General features: G+C 40.7%; 1 protein-coding gene across 1 annotated transcript in view; it reads left to right on the forward strand.

The window, feature by feature from the left end:
* PIGT (phosphatidylinositol glycan anchor biosynthesis class T) overlaps positions 1 to 17,500 on the forward strand; it is a 573,188-nt gene that overhangs the window by 113,018 nt on the left and 442,670 nt on the right. The window contains exons 8-9 of the mRNA XM_044090119.1: positions 2,324 to 2,486; positions 12,012 to 12,212. Of these exons, the coding sequence (XP_043946054.1) occupies positions 2,324 to 2,486; positions 12,012 to 12,212 (364 nt within the window). The remainder of the gene's footprint in view (positions 1 to 2,323; positions 2,487 to 12,011; positions 12,213 to 17,500) is intronic.

Below are 17,500 nucleotides of genomic sequence, written 5' to 3' on the forward strand. Positions count from 1 at the left end.
CATTTGGAGAACAGGCAAAACTCCATAGAGACCGGGAATAATGTCTTCAGTGAACTGCAGGCAGTAAAATGTGTAAGGAAGCAATCTTAAAACTGAGTGTAAACTTTAAGGAGTTTAAATGTTGGGTTAATGCCATGAGCTGTTAACAAGCTGCTTTTCTGAGCAAGTCACTTAACCAGGCAGTTTGGGGAACTAGTAACTATTTATGAATATGTCTGTGTATTGCACACTAGATGAACAGGTGTTGCAGATCTGGAAACAAATTTGATAAACAATGAACTTTACAAAGGGCACAGCATTTAAGCTACTAAAATTTGTGCTGGGAACCTTCTTTATAAAGCAGGCATGTAGCCATACAATTAAGTGGTATCTTGAGAGTTTGCCAAAGTTTTGTTTTTTTTTTTTTTTTGTTTTTTTTTTTTGAAAAGTTCAGTTGTCTGAAACTTATTAAATCTGCCACACTTCTGTACTTAAAAACATTTACAACTCTGAGGTCACACAAACTCAAGAAAGATGGATGTCTGCAGTCCCTTTTGCATCAAGGTTAAGTGACCTTGGAGTTATATTTAAGGAAGAAAATGTGTGGGGACACAAGCGGAGGTTCCCCCTGCAAAAATGATGTCCTTTGTTTTGTTTTTTTTTATTTTCATGTTCTGATACAGCCAAATAGTTCATCAACTTTGTTTCTGCCAGTATTACTTTGGCAACAAGTGTTTCAGCCATGTGTCATGATCCCCAGAATATTGCAAGCTGCCCTGACTGTAAACCAGATGACCTAGATTTGATTAGTGGCCCAGACACTGGAGAAGCTGGTATAAGGAGATGTGGGGAGTGAAATGACTGGGCTAACCACTGTATGGTGCGAGTGGAAGGGGGAGTGCATCATGTGCCTCCCCAATGGAAATCAGGAAGTGAGGTGAAGTGTCAACTAGCCAGTAACATGTAGAAATAGATGAGTTGAACATCACCACATAGGAGGAGCATTTGCTTCTCATATACCCCCTGATATGTTCATGCAATTTTACATGTCCAGTGCATATAAGAAATGGCAGGGAAACGCAACCTGCGGATAAAGCAGCCTGCCACAATATGACATCCACCAGGAAATCTACTCCACTTCTGTTCTTTCCCAGTTATGGACTGTTTTAAAGCCTGATCGGTGAAAGACCTTCCTCTTTAGAAAGGTGACTCTCCCATTGAAGAGTGTCACTGAAGTGTGCCTTGTTGCAGTGGTGCAGTTGACCTTGCAAAATCAGTCCTAAATTATCTATAGACAAAAAAGTGTGTGTGTGTGTGTGTTTGTATGTGTGTGTGTGTGTGTGTGTGTGTGTGTGTGTGTGTACATATATATATATATATAATGTGTGTGTGTGTGTGTGTGTGTGTGTGTGTATATGTATATCTATATCTATTTATCTATATATATATATATATATATATATATATATATCTACATCATACACACGTCTTACCCCATAACTTATAAACTTCCCCCCAGCCCACTCCCTTTCTCCACTATATACCACCTTTTACCTCTCCCACCTCACCACCTTCTCTGTCCTTTCCTCATATTTCCAACTTCAAAAAAAAAAAAGCTTGTATTTTTAATCTGTACATAAATGTTTTACTTACATGTTTTTTTTCATCTAAAATGCCTGTGCTTTCATGAGTCTCACTTTTGTAAATCATTACCTAAGATTTGAAATGTTGCCTTTTTTTAACACATTGTATATTATCTCTGTATTTTTCACTATTCTACTACTATATTTATTTTTGTATAATTATTGTAAAATTGTCTGTATCCTGGGAAGCTTTTCTCCCTGGGCCTCCACTGAAAACGGGTTCTTTCTGGCCCAGTGGACTATCCCAGTCATCAAACTGTAATAAATAAATAAAATAAATAAAACGTGCGCACACACACACACACACACACACACACACACACACACACACATATATATAAATAATATATGTGTGTGTGTGTGTGTGTGTGTGTGTGTGTGTGTGTGTGTGTGTGTGTGTGTGTGTATGTATGTATGTATATATATATATATATTTATATATATATATATATATATATATATATATATATATATACACACACGAGCGAGAGAGTGTTCCAAATACACACACATGCACACAGTTTATAGTAAACTGGCTGTACAAGTCTGATTCTGAAATGGGAGCATGGGTAAGAGAAATTAACTGTTGTCTGACCTTAAGAGAAAGTCATTTGTTTAGCATTGAAACAAGATTGAAACTTGGAAAATATTGCAGTTCCCAATTTGACATTGTGAATACAGATTTTTTTTCTTCTTTCCAGGAAAATGAAATACTTCTAACACCAACTCCTGTTGGTCAGACTGAAGCTACAGTCCATGGAAGCAAAAGAACATATGCAGTGTATGACTTATTCCAACCACAGCTCTACAGTGCATCTCGCAGTGTCAATGTCATCTTGAAGTGGAAACAGCGGCAAGAGTTGTGTGAGTGTTGCAGGATTTGGTGTGAGCAGAAAGAACAGCAGTATGTTGTGTATATAAAAATTCCATTGTTAGCTTCTGTTACTGTAGCAAAATAAAGTGCACGCCTGCCATGGTTATCCAGCTGTGCTTGTAATTTGGGTTTTACATGATATTGTAGGCTTCTGAGTAAGTGTTTCAGCACATTAATAAAAGGGAGAAATTCAGCTTCATTCCTCTGTGCAATAGTTCAAGACTGCTAATTCCATAAGATAATACTTGAGGGTGATGTGCTGTCAACATACTGTAGTTTTGCAGTTAGAACATAGATGGGTGCATTGGAATGAACCGATGAGCACCAAACCTGTGTTATTTTCTGTTTAGGAATGTGATATTTTTGTGTTTCGACATCCGTCATGCAGGCCTGTATTTATGACAGATCTTGAAGACCCTGAATTTTCTTTTGTAAGGAACCTTTGTGGTGTCTCCAGTTGCTGCAGGTGTTTCGAAAGGAGCATACCAAAGGGAGCATTGTACTCTATTATTGGCCTGATATAAGGTAAGAGTATAGGGGGTTATAACCTCTCTTTTTGGAGGCAGTGCCCTTACTTATGAGATGAGCAATATAAGGTGCGCTTCTTACCCCTATGGAGACATGGTGATCAAAGTTAGGGTTGGTGCCGACCTTTGTGTGTAGCTTTCTCACCACTGACTTGGTGCTTTTAGGGTATTGCTATTGATGTGGTAGTTTGCAGGTACATCACTCTTGCCAAAGGGGATGATAAGACCATGATATTGACACTATTCATTTGTCTGCGTAAGACCTATTTTCAGGATGTTGACATCACTTGCGGCTTCAGTGATCGCTCCTAGTTTGCAGTCATCAGCAAACTTTGTCAGCCACAGTTCTTTAGTTTTAGCCTGTACTTCAGACAAGTAGATTCTGAACAGTAGGGGTCCCAGAACCAATCCCTTTGGAACACCACTGTTTACGGGTCTGCTAGAGGAGGTGGAGTCCCCTATTTTGACTTTGTGATTTCTATCAGTAAACCAGTTTGCAACCCACCTGACAATATATGGGTTGATACCCAGCTGGGGAATTGTGTCAAAGGTCTTTGCTAAGTCTAGGTAGGCCATATGCACAGATTTACCCTCATCTAGGGCTTTGGTAACTGTCTTGAAGAAGTAAGGATGATCTCCCCTTGACAAAACCAAACTGGTGGGGTCAAGCATTGGGATATTTTCTATATCTTTGTTAATAATGTCCATTATGATTCGTTCCATGGCCTTGCAGATAAGACTGATCAGGCTAATGGATTTGTAGTTCCTAGTGTCTGTGGATGCATCTCCTTTGTGCAAAGGGATGATGGTAGCCGTTTTCCATTCTGCTGGGACAAAGTCAGTGCTTAGCCTGTGATTGAAAAGCATGCCAAATAGTAATGCTAATTCCTGTTTTAACCCATATAGAACACACCCCGGGATGTTGTCTGGCCCCATAGAGACTGTGTTTTTGGCCTTGTAGAGGGCATGCAAGACCTCCTCCTTGGAGAGATACTGTGTGGGGGCAGGTGTTAGGGATGCTTTGGGGTATGTGTGGCGGGGACAGGGATGTGACGTTTTCACTGAACCTGTCAGCCAGGAGATTTGCTATATCCACAGGTTCTGTGTACGTAGTACCATTAACTACGATTTCAGCTCAAATCTGGGCCTTGCCTTTGAGATTCCAGATGTAACTAATGAATACCTTCTGGTTACCCTTGGTTAGGGAAGCTAATTTGGATTAATTTCACTAGGAGTCTTATTTGCTTGTTTAAGTTGAGGAAGGAGTGTTTCCAGTTTTGAAACAGTTCCTTCCTACTCATAGCAGTTTCTTTCTTCTATTGTGTAGCCTATTATTGGCAGTTGTCCACCAGCCAGGTTTGTTTTTCATTGAAGATCTTGCTTTGGTTTGTCAGGTACAGCAGAGTCAATACAATTGTGCAGGTGCTCCTATAAAGCATTGGTGTATAACTCACCATAGGTGTCTGCTTCATCAGTGGGGGAGGGACTATAAAGCTATATATGTTGTCATATAAAGAGGTGGTAATTGGCCTGGGAGGAGTTATAAAGCTATTTATGTCCTCATATAAGAGGTGGTAATTGACCTGGGAGGAGTTTTTTTAGTGTAGTTGTTGCTAAGGGGGTATTGTGTTATACTTCTGGTGAGATTGATTTGTCATCTTCAGAACTCACCAGGGATGGTGCAACGATCTCCCATGTTGGTGAGGACCAGATCCAGGATGTTTAAGCCCCTTGTGGGCATGTCAGCCACCTGATAAGGGCATTGAAGTTAACGAAGTCCAGGAACCTTTGGGCAAATGAGTTGGAACACACACAATTTACCCAGTCCCTTTGGGCAAGTGAGTTAGAACACGTATGGTTTACTCAGTCAGTGGATGGGTAATTAGTCGCCCAAAACCAGGGTGATTGGTTGTATCTTGATTGACTCAAGTAGATCCAAGTAGGCTGAGTGGACACCCTGATTCATGAAGCGATCCTTTAGCTAGCAGTGACCGCAGTCAATTGCACTTGAAGTAATTCAAAGGAATCGTGCTGTTCAACCAATCTAGAGGTGTGTTTATCTTTAATGAATATTGATACACCGCCTCCTTTAGTTTTCATGCCTTCAGTTTGTAGTTTGAATGTGTGGAAGGAAATGTAACGTGGTATAGCTGGGGCGCTCTCTGCAGCCTTAAACCAGATCTCAGTGACTGCGCAAATGTACGCATCTTCCAAGGTGAGGACTGCTTCCAGTGAGTGCAATTTCTGGTTTACACTCCCAGCATTTAGCAGCATAACCTTGAGGTTGTTGTTACAGTGTATTTCTAAGTTGGGAATTTTGTGCTTGTAACATTGCCTAAAAAGGCACTATGGGGGTGGCAAGAGTCTTAGCCAGTAACCAAAATCCCAGGGGTGACAGATGAAGAGCATCTCTGGCAAAGCATCGACATGTGTTGACCATGTCATCCCAGGCTGACAGATACTGAATCCCCTTTGAATGACGCTAGAAACTAAGCCAACTGTTGAAGTCAATCATTTTTTGTTTGTATTGCGGTATCATCCTAGGCAAAGGTAAAATGTTGCTTAAGGTTAGGGACATACCTGCCTGAGAGAGACTCAGAGAGATGGTCATGTCTCTCCATATAATCCAGTGAGGCATGTCTGAAGTCATTCACACCAACATGGACTATGACTGAGTCATAACAGTGCCTGTTGTTGAGAGACTTGAGTGTGTGTGTGATGTGGCGGATCCTGGCACACCTGGCAGACAGCTGACCGTGACTTCTTCCTTATCCAGCCTGATGAGAAGGGACATCTGCGTGTCTTACAATCGAGTCGCCTATGATTAAGATGTTTGTTTCTGTGTTATGCCTTAAGGCTTGACTGGTGAAACACTGGTGTGTGATATATTATGTGTACTATGTTCTGCAGAGGATGTTATGTGAATCATGTTTGTGTTTGGGAGGTTTCTGATGTTTAGGCAAGCTTCTGGTAAGGACTTCTGCATATGCCAGTTTGTGTTGTTGGTTTGGTAGGTGCAGGAGGTGAGTTGTGCCTGCTGACAGCCAGCTTAGTATCAGATGAACTGACTGGAGAAGTGAGTGAGCCTGGATTCTGCGATGTTCTTTGTGTTTCACTGTTGCAGTCATTACATTTGGGTAATCCTGCTGGCAGGTTGCCCTCAGCCAGCCTGAATTCCAAAGTCTTGGGTCCTGTGTCGGCTGCTGTCACCCCTTCCCTGACGTCAGGTCGTCAGGGATATAAAAGAAGCAGCCAACACCATTTTCTTCAGTCTTTCTTGCTGCGTGGTGCCCGAAGCCGAAGTAGTTCGCAAGTGCCGGTCGGCCGACTCCTGAGATTTTCGTGTTTGAGTTTCAGATCCGAAGTCTTCAATAAAGCTAAGTACCCTGTTGGGGAAACTTTTTTCTTGCTCTAGACCGATGTCAGAAAAAGTTAATAATTGTATTTCTTGTGGTAAGCAAATACCTCATAAGGATTTTCATTCTTACTGTATTCCTTGCCTAGGCCCTGATCATAAAGTTACTGGTTGTCAGTATGATTTTGCTTTAAACTTTTTGGGACGCCAGTTTAATTATCCTGAAATGTCGTCGGATAGCCATCCGACTACTGGAGTTTACAAAAAACGCAAAGAAAAAGGTAGAGAAAAACAACCGAGGCCCAAAACCGATGACGAAGCTTCTCCCAAGCCAGTCACCAGTTCGCCGGTTCTCAGTGAGGCGCTTTCGCAGGCCCTGACGCCCGCTACTTTAGAGTTGCAGGCCGCTACCGACTCCCACATGGAGTCTGCCATGCCACTGGATACTCAAGGTATTGGAGGCTCGGATGCTAATCCCTCAGATGGGTCCAGGGCCACTGAGCAGGTACCAGCTTCTGAGGGTGTATTCAGACCTAAACATCTTTACATTAAAACGGCTGCAGCTTCAAAGACAAAGACTAAAGCATCTTCTAAAGCAAGGAAACAAACTCAAGAGCCACGTGGACCGGCCTCTATGCCTAAAAAACAGATGCTTAAAATGGCCGAAGACTTGATTACCTTGATCAGGGGTTCCCATCCCCCTCCTGATAAGAGGCCTAGGCAAGACACTGACTATGAATCTTCAGATCAGGTTTCTATTTCTTCTGATTCCTCTTCTGATCAGGGATATTCTCTTCCCCCCTATGAGGATTCTGATGCTGAAGAATCTACACCTTCAGCATCTCCTCCTGAGGACTACTCCTTTGGGGAAACCTTGCATACCATGAGGGAGCATTTCCACTGGGAGAACCAAGATTTTTCAGAATCTAAAAAGAGGCTCAGGAATTTTCTTTTACTACCTCAGCACAGGCCTCTAGCCATTCCACCTGTGTTAGACATTGTAGATTATGTGTTTTTGGAGTCTAGTCTGACCCCTGACTCCTTACCACCAGCCATTCAAGCAAGTACCAAAGCAAGAGCAGGGACAAGGATTTTACTCAAGACTGTTCTTGGTACCCAGAAAGGATAAGGCCTGGAGGCAGATACTGGACCTATCTATTCTGAACACTTTTCTGGATATTCCAAAATTCAAAATGTTGACTTTGCAGCAGCTTCTGCCCATGCTGGGTAAGAATGCTTGGCTTGTGACTTTAGACCTAAAGGAGGCATACCTGCATGTTCCAATCAGACAACCATGCAGAAGATACCTAAGATTCAAGGCAGGTTCAATGCATTACCAATTCTCTGCACTGCCCTTTGGTTTATCTACTGTGCCCAGGGTCTTTATAAAGTGCCTGGCACCAGTAATTGCATTCTGCAGACAAAGAGGAATACAAATATATCCTTACTTGGACGACTGTCTCATTCAAGCAGAAAACAAGGACATTCTTCAACTTCTGGCATTCGTGAAAAGACGTCTAACATGCCTAGGGTACACAGTCAACAAAAAGAAATCAAAACTAGTACCCTCACAAGAGATTACATTCCTGGGTGCAAGCTTGAATACAACTGCCCAGATGGCTTATCTCACACCAGACAAAGACAACTGACTACCTATTTCAAAATGTTGCCAACAAAGACCCAGTTATCTGCAAGAAAAATTCTGCAGGCTTTGGGCTTCATGGCATCCTGCATCCTACTAATTCCATATGCAAGACTGCATATGATGAAACTTCAATGGTACCTAAAAAGTGTTTGGACTCAACATTGCCACAGCCTGGAAACAGTCATTACTCTCATTCCCTGCCTGCAGCAGGAGTTTCTATGGTGGGAAAAGGCTTGTCACCAGAACAAAGGACAGCCATTCACATTACCTCCAGCCAGGCAGGCACTAACAACGGATGCATCAGACTATGCCTGGGGAGCCCACATGGCAGGAAGATGCATTCAGGGCACATGGTCCTTAAACCAAATGCATCTACAAATCAATCAAAAAGAGATGTTAGCTGTTCAAAATGCCATGACAGCCTTCAAGGACCTACTTCATCCGGGACAACTACTGATAGACAGACAACACCACAGTCATGTGGTATGTAAACAAGCAGGGGAACACACATTCTTACCCCCTTTGCAGACTAGCCATGACCTTGTGGGACACAGCTTTGACTTACCAAGTACATCTGCAGGCACAATTCCTGCCAGGAAAGGAAAATACTCTGGCAGACGAACTAAGCAGAAACCTCATGGATCCCCATGAGTGGAAGCTGGATCCACAAGTCTTCAGCATGATAACAAGGAAATGGGGATGCCTGGACATAGATCTATTTGCCTCCCCTCTCAATTACCAACTAAAAAGATTCTGCGCAAGGACTTATCACAGACAAGCATAGAAAGTGGACACCCTATCTTTCAGCTGGAAAAACCTATCAGTATATGGTTTCCTCCACTGCCTCTCCTTCCCAAGGTGCTCCTAAAGTTCAGACAGGAAAAGCCAAAGATGATACTGATTGCCCCAGACTGGCCACTAGAACTTATTTCCCAGCTTGGGCCTTACCTCAAATACCTCGACTACTGTCCCAGCAGAACAATCAGATCATGCGCAGCCAACTCAGGACATTAAACTTGGCAGCATGGCGGATAATGTAGTCATACAAAAAACACCTCTCAGTAAAGCTGTGATGGATGTCATTCTGGAAGCCAGAAGGCCTAGTGCTAGAAAGTCTTATGCTGGAAAATGGAAGAGATTCTGTGCCTGGAACCAGGCACAAGGAACTGATACAATGGTGCCAAATATTCCTCAGATTTTGCAATACTTAACTGAGATGCTGGACAAAGGCCTATCTTTTTCATCAATTAAAATTCATGCCTCTGCCATTTCGGCTCATTACAGTACAGAGCCACAACTTTTTTCTCATCCTTTATTAAGGCAGTACCTCAGAGGAGCCAACAATTTAAGGCCCCCAAGGAGACTACCAATACCTGCATGGGACCACAACTATGTCTTGGAAAAGCTCACCCTATCTCCTTTTGAGCCAGCGGCTACTGCTGACATGAATTTTTTATCTTGGAAAACAGCTCTTCTCTTAGCAATTACTTCTGCAAGACGAGTTTCAGAGCTACAGGTGCTCATGGCTGTGGAACCTTTCATCATTTTTGATCCAGACGGGGTCTCTCTGAGGACAAACCTAACATTTATGCCTAAAGTAGTGTCCAGTGTGGCGCTTAACCAAGCCATCCATCTGCCTACTTTTTACCCAAATCCACAGAACAAGGGGGAGAGAATTCTGCATTCTTTGGACATACACAGACAGCTTAGATTCTACTTGGACAGAACCAAAGCTTTCAGGAAGACAGAGCAATTACTAGTGGCATATGCTGCAGGATCACAAGGAAAGCCTATCTCAAAGCAGACTATTTCTAAGTGGTTAGGACACTGCATTAGTTTCTGCTACTTACACCATGGCAAGCCAGTGCCTAAGGGCATTAGGCCTCATTCCACCAGAGCTGCAGCCACCTCAGCAGCCTTTCTCAGTGTAGTACCAACAAGAGACATTTTAGAGGCGGCTACGTGGAGTTCAGTGCACATCTTTACAAAGCATGATCATCTGCCACTCTACTCTAAATCCAGGGCAGGCTTTGCCACTGCAGTTCTGCAGGGCCTCATAGCCACTCCTACTGCTGTCTAGTTCCAGCCTCCCAGCCATAGCTTTGGGACTCTACCCAAATGTAATGACTGCAACAGTGAAACACGAAGAACATAGTACAGTTGTGTACACTTACCATAAATGTAGATGTTCGAGTGTATTCACTGTTGCAGTCCAGTTTACCCACCCACCTTCCCCACTTTTTTCTTTTGGATCTTATCTTTCCTTCTCTGATTTATACTACCTATGTGGTGTATTTGCTTATAGATGAAGGTAAAATTTATATTGGTGCATTTATATAAAGTTTGGGTACCCTTTTTTTGGGGCACCTGACATCTGGGGCAAGAAAAACTGAAGAAAATGGCATCGGCTGCTTCTTTTATACCCCTGATGACCTGATGTCAGGGAAGGGGGCGACAGCAGCCGACGCAGGACCCAAGACTTTGGAATTCAGGTCGGCTGAGGGCAACCTGCCAGCAGGAGTACCCAAATGTAATGACTGCAACAGTGAATGCACTCGAACATCTACATTTATGGTAAGTGTACACACCTAGATGCATCTCCCTCGCATAATGAATTTGTGTGGACTAGGAGAAGTGGTTGTCATTGTACATGAGGCAATTGCTACATTGCTTCAGTATGCCCATGTTGACCAGGCTGGCTGGAGAAACTGTGGGAAATTGTCCAGCCATAATACTGGGTAAATTGATGTGGTTAGAAATCAGGGCAAGGACAAGAAAGACAAGGTAAAGTAGAGGACAGGAGAAGTGGTAAAAAAAATACGAAGGGCTAATGGGTAGGATTTCTGTTGGTACCTCGTGAGCTTCGCTGAATGCATTACCTGTTGGTGAGTGACGGTCGCAAGAACTCACCGATGGAGCACCAGCAGAGTACTAAAGGAAAATTTGTGTCTATAACCACAGATGGCACCCACTGCTGCTCAGCAGTGCGCAATGTACAAACAAGCTCAAACCCATGCAAACGCAGTGCTTATGTAGCAGTGTTTCACTTTAAAATGTCCACGAATCCCTTTCTTTTTGGGTCTGCTTAAGAGAGAGATCATGTCTGCCTTTAGTAATTTACTGCATATTTATTGTTTTAAATGTTTATTTGTGTAGTATTTTTATTGTAATTATGCTTGTATTATAATTAAGATAAATTTGACTTTAGCATCCACTCCCACCCCTGCCTTTCACTCATGTAGCCCTGTCCTCTAACATCACTTGAGTAAGCACAAGTGTTGGGTACAACTTCATACACAGGCTGTAGGCTTACAGCACCACTGGCAGCTCTATGCATCTTTGGGATGTGTAGAACAAATAACACGGTCAGGATATAATCCCTCCTTGTGTCACATAAGTAAATAGATTGAACGTGCTTTTCTAGGGCAGACATAAATCTTCAAAATTGATGTGTATAGCATAATAATATCAGATGATTAACATTGTATTTACTGCTAACCTCCACATTCCACACAGCCGTTCTTAGCATTAGACCACCACAGAGACACTACAGTACTGAACTACAAAAATGCTGGGCTTTCAGAGAGAGAGAATGTCCAAATGCCTTGAGCTGGTGCTTTTGTAAACTGTAATTTGATACCACTGCTTAGTGGTGTACTGTTTATTCGGGGGAGGGGGGCATTAATTCTTTTTTGTTTGAGTATTCTAGTAAAAGATCTGACCTTCATCAACCTGTATGACATTTGTTGGGACCCCTGATTTAGATTTTGAATTCTCATTTGTTAATTGTGCAGCACAAAAAAAGTTGCAGAAATATACCAAAGCCAACTGATTCAGATTATGTACTTATCCAGTTTCTGAAAATATCTTGTGCTTCCATGATATGAAAATAGTGTGGCTATTATGTCCCCCAAAAGATTAAATAGTTTGTCTGTGCTAGATTTACATTGCTCAACTTTTCACTAGTGTCTTTCCATGTGTTTTGTAGCTGTGGTATCAGTCCCTCTACTGTATGCAGAGCGGTATGTAAGTGGATATGGACTACAGACAGGTGAAATAAACACTCTAATATACAACAACCATGCCTTCCGAGCATTCCCTGTACTGCTGATGGAGACTGTGCCCTGGTACCTACGACTGTATGTCCATACCCTCACCATTATCACCAAGGGCAAGGAGAATAAACCAAGTAAGGGCTAAATTATGGTTGTGAGAAAGTGTTATATTTTATTAATTTATTAAGTTTACTTTAATGATTTATTTGTTTTCAAGTTGAAATCACTAGCGATTTGGAAACTGCTGTGCAAGGGAAGGAAGGTTTGGTTAGTGATTGACTGAGGAGGATTTGAAACTGCAGCTGAATTTATTGGAGAGTGGAAGTGAGCTGAGACAACGGAGCAATAATTGTATCTCATCATTAACATGGGGTAGGGTGTAACAGATTCTTGAGTGATTGTGGCTGCTGTTTTCAAAATTGTATTCCCGAATCACTACTAAACTGAGAAACAATTGAGGGTGGAATTCTGAATGATGCTTGTAGTTTTGATCCTAAATTTGAAGAAATAGGCTCAGGTCATATAATGCCCCTTATTCCTCACCTGACTGATAACCAGTTAGAAAGCTGAAAGGTTTATGTCCATTCTTTTTATTTTTGTATGTCCTATATTGACCCTGCCTTAACTTCTTGCCATCTGTATGGCTTCAACAGTTAGGTAGCCTTTTAACTACAAGATGTGCTCGGGCTATTAAATAAAAGGAGAGTTATGATGCAGAGGAGAAACATTTTATCCGAACAGATAACCTAAAGACAGTGGGAAATGTCACTTGCACTGTGAGACAAGTACTTCAGGAACTGTAGCACATCACTGTCTGCTGACTGGTAAACCTGCTTATCCCTTTATTTGGCACTTTGGCACATGTATGGATGTTATAGTAGTAATTAACTACACTGCTAGACCTCCTTATAGTTCTGTATTTTTTTATCTCTGTTGTCAGCAGGTGCCATCTGACTAAAATATATTTATATGCCCCAAGGGTTGACCTAGTTGTTTGGGATTTGGGAATCTGTGTAGACAGTGACCTAATTTTTGAGCAATGTGGGTCTATTGTTCTAAGAAAGTCCTTCTGTATTGCACAGCTTATAAACAAAGGGAAATGTCACTTGTACTGTCGGGATCTAGGGATGTCATTGTCCCCCTTTACTCAGCCCTCATTAGGCTAATCATCGAATATAATGCCCCTATAGCATTATATCTGTCCAGACATGTGCAACAACTGGAACACCCACAGATACAGTGTACTAAAAGGATACAAGGCCTAAACAGCGTGTTCTACATGGACCGACTTAACACTCTATCACTATACTTGGTATCCTGTAAAATCCAAAAGTGCTCACGTAGTGTAACAACTGCAGGAACAAGAGAACCAATATAAAAAGCCACTCCGTCCTTCTATAGAAATCCCAAAGAAACCAGAGGTAAATCCTGGGAAGTAAAACTCAATAAGAATGACAACAATAATAGATGCACATTGGGTTAAGTGCTTTTGTCCTGTTTCAATATAGGATTTCATCAGAACCCCAAGTAACTGTTTAACTAGATTTATATGATCAGTTAATGAAATCATGTGTTCTTTGGTATCCAGTCACAAAAAAACGCCAGTTCAACAAAGTAGTTGTCCTAAAAGTAAAAAAAAAAAAAAAAAAAATTAAAAAAAATGTTTTTTCAAAAATGTCTACGTAAATGTAAAATAATATACAAATTCAACATCCATAATTTTTTTTTTTTTTTTTTTTAATCATTCCTGCTAAAAGTTAATTAGGTATTGTAAATCTACTGTAACCACAGGCCTATTCATGTTAACAGATGTATTTAACAGACTATAATTTTGTCGCTGTAATTTTGAGAGTTGGTAAAATTGATACCTGTTTAAGTCCTGGGGGTTTGAACCATTCAGCTGCAGTTACCATACTAATTCTCTGTACTCCAGAAAAGCTTCCCATTGACCACCTCATTCATTGTGTGGCACCACTTCTGAAATACCATATCTAAACTTTTTTAAAGTTAGTACAACTTAATGTGTGTTTAAAGAGAGAATTATTCAAGTTCCTTAGAATATCATAGTTATTTTTGTAAGTTATTTTATGAAACTATCTCTGTTTTACCTACATAGAAACACTCATTGCTGGAACAAATTGCAGTATGTGGTACCCCCTCAGTAGCACAGTTCCCCTTAGCTAGAAAGACTTTCTTGTGGTGAGAATTTTCCAAACTAATCCACTCATCTTCTAGCCTGGAGGAGCATTGACTACATGTACCCAGTGTTCTCATTTTCTTATGAGAATAATCCTCATTTTTAACTAGCACTTTCAGGTCTTATAAGTAAATTGTGGCCTCTCACCCACTAATTTAAACATGTCATCATCTTATTTTCAAATTGTTCCAATTGTTCTACACTGTGGCCTTAATCTGTTTAGTATTACTATTGCATTTAATAACTAAAGAATTATTAAAAATGACCAACCCATTTCTTTTTTTTAATTTTCTACCAACATCTTGTGTTTTACACCATGCTGTGAACCTAATAGGGGCTGATACTTTGTACCCCATCCTTTAACCAGGTCTACTTCACTTTGTCGAAAAACCTATTTTTCAAATTTTTCAAATACCTTTTTGTCAAACACTGTTCAGTGAAGCCTTAATCCATAGAACATTTGTTTAAACAATTTTTTTCCCAGGGGGAAAACATGCTTGGCCATCATCAGGAATTTGCCCTTTTCCCCACTGTAGTGCAATCTCAGAGTTTGTAAATTTAGTTGGGGGAGGGGGCACAGCCTCCCCCTGGATGGGTTTTAAATGTTTGTGAATTTTGTGATGCTCGTTAGGTTGGCTAGGCATTTTTTCCCCTTGGGGAAATAATTTAAGCACGTTAGAGGGATTAAAGCTTTGATGAATAGGGTTCGACAAAAAGGTATTCAAATGGGTTTTTCGCTGGAATGATGTAGAGCCCTTTAACTACCTCATCTCCCATCCTTTGGAGCAAGTCCTAGAGGTAATCTCTTTCTAAAAACATCAATATCAGTTTTTCTAATTCAGTTCTAGATGTTCAGAATTAGAGCACATTCTAGCTGCTCTCAGTAGTTGCCCTTTTGCAGTGGGAGAGGTGGCAATGTTTAAAGTTCAGATATGTGTTGGAGAAGTTTGGTTGCATGTAAATAGTCTATGAAGCATTTCAAATTGGTATTCTTAGAGGTGGTCACATCCAAGTAGTCAACATGGTTAGTGTTATACTGATAGTACAACAGACTTTTTGAAGTTCACCTATTAATGCAACTTACAAATTCACTAATTCTTGTCAGAAGTAATACAGAAAATATCATCCAAGTATCTTAAATAAGTTATCCAACAATCTGTGTATATTGAGTTCAAAGTAAACAACTTCTCCCAGCTATATCTGACCAGATTTTATATGATTCAAATGAATTATATGATTCTAATTTAGAACAGGTTACAAACTCAGTCCCTCCCTGAGCAATATGTGAACAGAGCAATCTTGAGTTCCCACCAGTAGTAACTAAATCTAAGGATTACTAAGCAAACCTTTTTTTTAGAATGTACCCCCAAATCATTCAAACTGTATGATGGGGAGACAGAGGCAGGGAGAGGGAAGAGGAAAAAACAAAAGGAAAATAATTAAGAGAACAACATACTCTCTAAGGTATGTCGCACATCTGTTTGTTAGGAGTGTCCAGCATTCTGCTTAACTGACCTAGACTTGTAAAGATGCTCTTGATTGTGCAAGATTATTATGCTCTTTCACTTCAAAAATATTTGAATTTTTCTGGCCAAAAAGGTAAGTTACAGTAAGAACATTCTCGAAGTTTTTTTTTAGGTTTTCCCCAATATAAAATGCATACATAAGTTATATATGTAAGTTTTAAGTAATGGATAGGTGAAATGATTTCTCATATGTACTGTTGCATCAGTTTGGTGGGATGGGAGAAGGTACCATCTGCAATGAAATTATATTCCCCTAAGTTTCATCAAGACTATCAAGTCTATATTTCTTTATTTGTGCAGCAATTAGATTTAAAATTTAAAGCTTGAGGTGGATAAAACAAACCCATAAAAGCTGTGACTCAAAACTAACAATGAAAACTGTTTTTGCAAGGGGCAAGCCACCCTAATCCTCCATCTTAATTGTAGAGGAGGCATATTAATATTTACCATCTCCATGGCCACAAAAACACAAGAGCCAGTGTACAGATAAGAACAGCAACAGTAGTGAATTCATATGGAAAGAGCAATTGAAGAGTTCCAAGTTGGAGGATAGAACTCAGTGAGTTTCCTTTCATTCCCTTTAGCTTCCTTTTGCTTGATTGAGTATAAAGTATGCATTGAAGTCTCTTTTGGTGCATTAAGTGCTATAGCTAAAATCTGTATAGTATTGATGTTTATGTGACTTAACTGAGTGTCAGTATAATTATGTGCAGTTAAATTATATAGCTAGTAGTCTGCTCATTGTGTGCAACTTCATTGAGTGAAGAAGCAGTGATGTTTACATCTGTGACCTGGACCAAGACAAACTCTATTCATAATAGCAGTTTTTGAATGTTTCAAATAGTAGGACCCTTTTATATCAGGAATTCCTGCCCCACAGGTAGCATTTATCTCACAGCCAGTGCCCTAAGAGTTGGATGGCTGTTATTTCTTTGCTAAATGACAACAGTCACATGCAGGCTGATTTCAGTGGTAAAGGAGGATGGACCTCTAACTGTGCTGAAATTTACCTGGGTTCATGTTGTAGGCCTGCACCTGGTAAGATACTGTGGAGGAAATAGAAGTGAAATCCTAATGTTGATTTGCCATCTCAAGGGGGAGGGTTGCAAGGAGCTCCGACACTAAACATTTATTCCTGATAGAGCCCAAGGGGTATGACCTACCAGAGTTACAAAACCCTAGGGTAGCATGACTCAACAGCAGTAGTGTGCATAACCTGTAGCATAACAGGTGGACACAAAGGGGCAGGAATATCTGTCACATACAAAAACCCTATGTTGCTACTGTATGTTACAACCAACTGGCAACCATCTCTGTCCTCATACTCTGATAAATTAGATTTGCTTGCCAACAAGGTGTTCCCAATAGAAAGGAAGATGCCCCTCAAAACTGATATTGCATTGTTTGCATGCTCTGTGTAGTTTATGTAGACTGTATGTGTCATTTAAGACTCCGAAAAGGCCTAGAAAGTCAGGCTGACAGGGAAATTGGGGGAAAAAAAAGCCCAAGTGTAAATTTTCTTTCATTTTGCCTTTCCTGCTTCAAGTTCATCCTGAATATTGCTATCAAATTAAGTAGTGTCTGTAGTTTTAACGACCAAGGCATTGATGATAATGAAAAACCTTTTCTAGGATGCCAGGAAAAGAAATGCAAAATGTTAAATTTGTCAGAAACAGGCATGCTCTGTCTTCTAGATGAC

Source organism: Protopterus annectens, chromosome 12.part0, assembly GCF_019279795.1.
Source record: "Protopterus annectens isolate FY-2018-M chromosome 12.part0, PAN1.0, whole genome shotgun sequence".
In the NCBI taxonomy this organism is placed as follows: domain Eukaryota; kingdom Metazoa; phylum Chordata; order Ceratodontiformes; family Protopteridae; genus Protopterus; species Protopterus annectens.